This window comes from Penaeus monodon, chromosome 14 (genome assembly GCF_015228065.2).
Source record: "Penaeus monodon isolate SGIC_2016 chromosome 14, NSTDA_Pmon_1, whole genome shotgun sequence".
Taxonomy (NCBI): domain Eukaryota; kingdom Metazoa; phylum Arthropoda; class Malacostraca; order Decapoda; family Penaeidae; genus Penaeus; species Penaeus monodon.
Genome location: NC_051399.1, coordinates 4,544,935 through 4,552,434, shown reverse-complemented (window position 1 = coordinate 4,552,434; position 7,500 = coordinate 4,544,935). Strand labels below are relative to the sequence as shown.

The 7,500-nt window shown below is 32.7% G+C and overlaps 1 protein-coding gene across 1 annotated transcript in view; it reads left to right on the top strand.

Moving 5' to 3' along the window:
* The window catches only part of LOC119580550 (neurotrimin-like), a gene marked incomplete at its 5' end in the record, with an annotated part of 74,261 nt that extends 70,233 nt beyond the window's left edge, over window positions 1–4,028 (top strand). Inside the window, one exon of the mRNA XM_037928666.1 lies at window positions 2,736–4,028. Within this exon, the coding sequence (XP_037784594.1) occupies window positions 2,736–2,941 (206 nt within the window). The remainder of the gene's footprint in view (window positions 1–2,735) is intronic.
* Window positions 4,029–7,500: the final 3,472 nt, after the last annotated feature.

The window sequence follows — 7,500 nt, the reverse complement described above, 5'->3', positions numbered from 1 at the left end:
TCTCTCTATTATGATTATAAACATTAATATTGTTGTTATTGTTATTATTTTCATTATTATTATTATTATTATTATTATTATTATCCTTATTATTATTATTATTATTATTATTATTACTATTATTATTATTATTGTTATTATTATTACTATTACTATTACTAACATCATCGTTTTTAATGTTATTATAATTATTATTATTAATGTTATCATTATCATTATCCTCATTATCACTATCATTGTCATTATTATTATCATTATTATTATTATTATTATTATTATTGTTATTATTATTATTATGTTGATGTTACTGGCAATTTTCTCTTGTCTTTATTTTTGAGACTCTTCACGGGGCACTGCCTGTGTCCTAAGTGTCGAGGATTCTTCTTAATATTCCAGCTGAGCTGAGTAACACACTTTTTTGTATTAGGCCAGGATGTATTCTGTCGCACCCAATTCTTTTGTTATTATTATTATTATTATTATTATTATTATTATTATTATCATTATTATTATTATTATTATTATTATTATTATTATTATCATTATCATTATTATTAATATCATTATTATTTTTTTTCTTACTGTTATTATTATTTCATTATTATTATTATTATTATCATCATCATTATCGGTAGTAGTAGTAGTATCATTGTCATTTTCATTATCATTATCATATTATTATGTTTATTATCATAATTATTACAATTTTTGGTACTAATATTATTATTATCATTGCTACTACTACTATTATTATTATTATTATTATTATTATTATTATTATTATTATTATTACTATTTTTATTATCATTGTTCTAATCATCATTATCATCATCAGTATTATTATTAATCTATTATTATCATTAATATTATTATTTCATTGTTATAATCATCGTCGTTTTTATTATTTTGTCATTTTTATTATCATTACTCATTGTTATTATTAAAATCATCTTTACTACTTTTATCATCTTCATTATCATTAACATATTTCTAGTTTTCATCCTCCTTATTTTTATTGTTATTATTATTATCATTATTGGTGTAATTATTATCATTATCATTGTTATTATTATTTTTTTTATTATTATTATTATTATCATTATTATTATTATTATCATTATCATCATTATCATCATTATCATTATTATCATTATTATCATTATTTTTATTATTATTATTATCATTATTGCTATCATAATTAGTGTTATTGTCATTACAATCATTATTATTATCATTATTATTACTATAATTATTATTATCAATTATTATTATCATTATTTGATATTATTATTATCGGTATTGTTACCTTGATTTTTAAGGATATTAATATTCTTAATATAATATTTATAAACATTATCAATATTATTATTATTATTATTATTATTATTATTATTATTATTATTATTTCATTATTATTATCATTACTTTGATCATCATTATCGTAATTACCATTCTCTCTCTTATTGCAATGAATATCGTAATTCTTTTTCTTATCTTTTTTCTTTTTACAGATCTGTTGTTATTGGCATAGCCATTGTTAAGATTGTTATCAGTGCTAATGTTGTTATTACAACCGTTATTTATTTTATTGATATTATTCTTAGTATTATTATCATTATCCTTTTTGTTATTATTACCATTATTATTATAATCATCATTGTTATAATTATCATTATTATTATTATCTATTATTATTATTATTGTTATTATTACTCTTATCATTTTTATTTATATTATTATTAGTATAATTATTATTATTATTATTATTATTATTATTATTATTATTATTATTATTATATTATTGTTATTTTTATTATTGTTATTATTATTATTATAACTATTATTTTTATTATAATAATTATCATTATTATTGTTTTCATTATAATTATTTTTATTGTTGTTGGTGGTGTCATCATCATTATTATTATTATCATGTTTGTTATCGCCATTATTATTGTTATTTCTTTTGTTAATATCTTCATTACTATTATTATTATTATTATCATTATTATTATTATTATTATTATTATTATTATTATTATCGTTATTATTATTATTATTATCATTATTAATGTTATTTTTTTTTTTATTATTATTGTTATTATTATTGTTATTATTATTATTTTTATAATTGTTGTTGTTGTTGTTATTATTATCATTATTATTATTATTATTATTGTTATTATTATTATCATTACTTATTATTATCATTGTTTTATTTTTATTATTATCATTATTATTATTATTATTATTATTATTATCATTATTATTATTATTATTATTTTTATTATCATTATTATAAAAACTATTATTATCATTATTATCATTATTATTATTATCATTATTATTATTTTCATTATCATGACTAGGTATCATTTGCAGTAATATTATCCTTATCTTTAATATAACCATTATTGCTTTCATTAATGTTATTACTATTTTCATTCCTATTGTATTTATTATCTTTATCACTATTGTCTATGTTCATATCATCTTCATTCTTATTACCTGTTAATTTCCATAATGACTGTCATTATTATTGTGTTTATAATGGCCACCGGTGTTACTGTCGTCATTATTACCACTATTACTGCAACTATTAATACTAGCATTATTAATAATAGTATTGATACTTACTAATACTATTAACACTATCGTCAATATCCTGTTTGCAGATATCATTATTCTCTTAATGAATCTTTTTCTCCTCCACCCCCTTCCTTCTATTCTCTCAGACCCCGAGGAGAAGACCCGGCCCGACCGACGCGGCCAAGGGCACCGCTCGGGCATCTCCGAAAACCACTCTCTCCACAACGCCCCTCCCACGTCTTCCTCTCCGCCCCGCCCACGTCCTGGCCACGCCCTCAACGCCGGCCTCGTTAGCGGTCTCCTGGCCGCGTGGTTGCTGCACGCCCTCGCCGCCGCCCGCCAGCGTGTGTGACGGACGTGAGGGTGAAGGAAGGCAAAAAGGAAAGATGGATGGAGAGGTGGAGATATAGACAGAGAGAGAAAGAGAGAGAAAAGATAGAGAATTTGTTGGAGAAAAAAAAGGAGGCAGATATGTGATAGACGGAAATAGGTAGAGTGAGTGAGAGAGAGATATACAGAGATACACATAAGTAGGACATTAGAAAAGAGAGAAAAAATGTGATATGTGATAGTCGTGTTGACGTAAACCCACCGGCGGGTCGACCACGAACCGATGCTGGGAGACAACTCCGCAATTTTTGAAGAGATTCTGTTACTGCGTGCTGCTGTGTTGCTACCATTATTACTACTATTTATCTTTCTATCATCATATGTTAGTGTTGTTGCTGCCACGTGCTAAAAGATAATGATAAAAAAATATATATATGATAAATTAAAATATTTACTGCTCTGAACACGTGCTGGTGTTGTTGTTGCCATGTACTGAAACCTCTGGGCCAAGTGTTAGCATGTGAAACCCTCTCGTGTTTTGATAGGCCTACTTTTCCTGTCACGTGCTGTTAACGTCGCCCCGCCCTCTGGTGAGTGTTTAGCGCAAGCACCTCGCTAGAGTCTGCCGCCGCCCCGTGCTTATGCAACAGAGCAATAGGCTTGCAACAAGGACGACCGTTAACAGCACAGCGAAAGCGCGCGTGTGACGATGATGCAGATGCTGTTACGTCGCTCGCGTGTGTGACGAGGATACAGATGTTACGTCGCTCGTCTCGTCGTAACTCCAACCCTCCTCTTTCCTGATCCAAAGTCGCACACACACACCCAGCTGTATCATTCGCCTTCACGTATTGCCTTCCCCTACACGTAAATCATTTCCTCGTGTCTTCCTCTATACCTCCTCTTGGTTCGTCTGTTGCAAGCAGGCAGGCAGACGACTGGCACTGTATGCCTTCCTTTTGCATCGGGAGTCTCTGGATGCCCAGCTGAGAAAAAGATAAAAGTATATATCAAACCAGCGAAAGAAGATAAAAATAAAGTCATACTTCGTGTCCACTTCTGTATAGTTGTATATACATATATATATATATATCTATATCCATAGCATCTGTAGCATTCTCCCTGTTTTCCTTATTTAAGGTCGTCGGCGTTACAGATATCGAGACCACAGCAAGAAGGAAAAGAGGAAAAGGTCCAGCAACATATATCTTGAAGGGCCTCTTCCTGCGTCCTTCTGAGACCGTAACTGTAAACTGTTTTTTTTTCTTTCTTTCTTTTTTTATTACTCAGTTTGGCTGAAAGCAGTTCGGGAAAACGAGAGCCGACGCGAAACTCGATCGATATTTCGCACGCTAGAGGTATTTCGGTCACAAGCGCAAATGGAAAGATGGAGAAGGGAGCGGGAGAGGTTAATGATGGGTAATATCAGAGAGCGACGAAGGACAATGGTAAAAGAGAGTTAGGAAGGGACGATGCCTTCCCTCCACCCCCTCTTGCACCCCCTAATGCGACCATTCCCCTCCCCCCCCCCCATCCTCCTCCTTCCCTCTCCACGCGTTTTGACCCTCCCCCTCCCACAACCCCCCCTTTCCCCAACAGGAAGGAAGCCGTGCGTCTCTCACAGTGACAAGTCCCAATTCCCCTTCTCTTCCCCCATTCCCCCTCCTTCCCCTCCTCCCCCATCCCCCACCTCCACCCAGCAATGAAGCGACGGTTCTGGACCATGAACCGCAGCCAGGGAGCCACACGTCCAGAAACGGTTGCCGTCTTGAGCGGGCGAGAAACCCACGCCCGATGCCACGCCCCCCCCCCCCCACCCCGCCCCCACCCACCCCAACAGCCACACCCTTCCCTCTGCCACGCCCTCAGGCAGGTGGGACCCTCCGGCTGAGAGAGGGGTCAGGAGGGGAGGCTCATTTCCGTCATGAGCTGCTTGCGTTCCTGTCCAAGGCAGAAGGGGTTCCCTTACGTATGTACATGCACACATACATACATGTATATACGTATAAGTATATATATATATATATATATATATATATATATATATATATATATATATATATATACGCATACATATATACTAATATATATATATATATACATACATACATACATCCACACACATCCACACACACACACACACACACCACACACACACACACACACACACACACACACACACACACATGTACACACACACACACACACACACACATACACACACACACACACACACACACACACACACACACACACAAAGATATGTGTGTGTGTGTTTGAGTGCATGGATATATGTCTGCCAATATATTCAACTGGAAGTTAGAGAAAGAGATAAACAGAAGAACAAACAAGCAAACGACAACATACTTGAACAAGGCAAACGGAACATGGTTGCCTGAATAATAGATTTTTTTTTTTTTTTTTTTTTTTTTTGCCATAAAGATCTTTGAAAATGTGTCCTGTTAGCATAGATCGCCCCTCCTCTTATTCCCGTTTTCTTTGTACAGTCAATTCATGTAACCCTAACTACTTCATTTTATATAAAGTTTTTTTTTTTTTTTTTTTATTGCTATTTGATATATAGCCAAAACATTTAAAAAAGGTAAAAATGTTGCAGACGAAAGTTTTAGAAACGAAAGGGTCTAATTTCGAATCAAATGACGAATTGCATTGTTATATATATATTTTTTTTCTATCCATTGTATTGATATAATTCGAATCTCCTTCAGATGGACGAATGATACATGTATAATCCAGTATTTACACCGTTAAAATCTTTATGTTAAGATTATATTAAAGTGTCAAATGCGTGACATTACAATCGGACAGTAAAAGAATAAAAAAAGAAGAAGAAAAAATAGATGGTGAACACAATATAAATTCCAGAATTTTAGAGAGACGATCCCTGAACCTAAAAAGAACGATTATAAGAAAAGAAATAAGAACATAATAATAAGAATAGTAACTAATAACAGTAATAATCATTAAAAAAATAAATGAATGCCTAATGACAAAAATGATCGTCGAATGAATAAATAAATGAATTCCAAATGCATGTTCTGAGCATAATCCAAAAAAAAAGCAAAAAAAAACTACATGTCTTTTACATTATCATTCTTTTATTTTCGTCTTGATTTCACTTTCATGACAATCTACATAATCTGTATCTTCGCGTTTGCATAGTATATGAAATAGTGCATCTATAATTCTTACAGTGTACAGGAAAATAAACAGTGTTGTCAGTGTACGAAGGTAAACCCGAAATAGAAGTGTCTGTCAACTCAAGGACGCCATCTTGGAAGTCGCCTTGTGTTCATGTGCGTATTTTCCTTGGCGTTTAGAATAAAGCTGTGAATTTTTCGTAAGCGCCAGATTGTAAATAGAAGGATGAAGTAAGAAAGCAGAGGATAATGGACATACCAGTGTATACTAGTGCAGAGAGACGCTAAGTTTTGTAAGGGAACGTGCAGTATGTGTGTGTTCTTTCCCGTGGTTGCGTCACAGACACGTCATGCTTACGTCATACCAAGAAGTATGACGTCATAGAACTTGCCTTGAGGATGAATCGAACAGTGAACGAAAATGTACCAAAGATGATCGAAAGAAATGATGAATAACTGTAAAATGTATGTCTGTAGTCTTGTAAAGATAGTTAGCAGATGTTTTAAATACCGGAATACTCCAAAGCAGATGAAATCAAGCAAAATAGAGGAAAAGAGAGAGAGAGGGAAAGAAAAAAGAGAAAAAAAATGTCAGTTTATCCTTCAGAACTAACTGTGCGTGTTCAGGTGATGTTCTATTGTTTTGTACTCTTCTGTTCTCTCACATGTGTATATTCATCGTGAAATGAGAGATATTATCTATAAGAATAATAGGAAAAAAGAACAATGCGTTTATCCATCTGTTTCCCTTCAAAACAGATTGGTGTGCATGAGGTTCTTTTCATATCCCCCTTCCCCCCTAGTTCCTCCCCCCCCTTTGCCATCTTCTTCCCTCCCCTTACTTCCTCTTCCTCCCTTTACCCTCTTCCTCCCTCCCCTCTGCCACCTCCGTCTCTCCTTCTTCCCTTCCCCTCCCCTTCCACTTTCTCTAAAACCAACACATGCATGACAACTGCCTTTATAATTAACCGCATCAGAAAAGGGACAAGCATTAACAGATTTCAAAAGATATCATATGAGGGGAAATAATTAGGAAAAAAAAGCAATCTTTTTTCCCCTTCTATCAAGTCATACTAAATACATCCTAACCCAAAGTGATGTGTCGGTTTGTTTACATCTTGTGTCGTCATGGCAACCGCTTATTGAATTAAACGATATATACAAAATAAAAAGGAAAGAAAGAATAGATGACTTTATTCTTTCAACCTCTTAAGTATAAAATAACCATAATATTACCATTAATTAGGAAATGACTATAAATTGATCCTTAATTGAACAAAAACCGTTAAAGTTATTGCCTTGACAATTTTTCAACAACCTCAACATCCTCTGCCTTTTCGTTCTTATATCAACAAGGTTAACTCTAAGGCTGTTTACATCCTACATTTAGGTTGTTAACGTTACTATGACAAACGTTAGG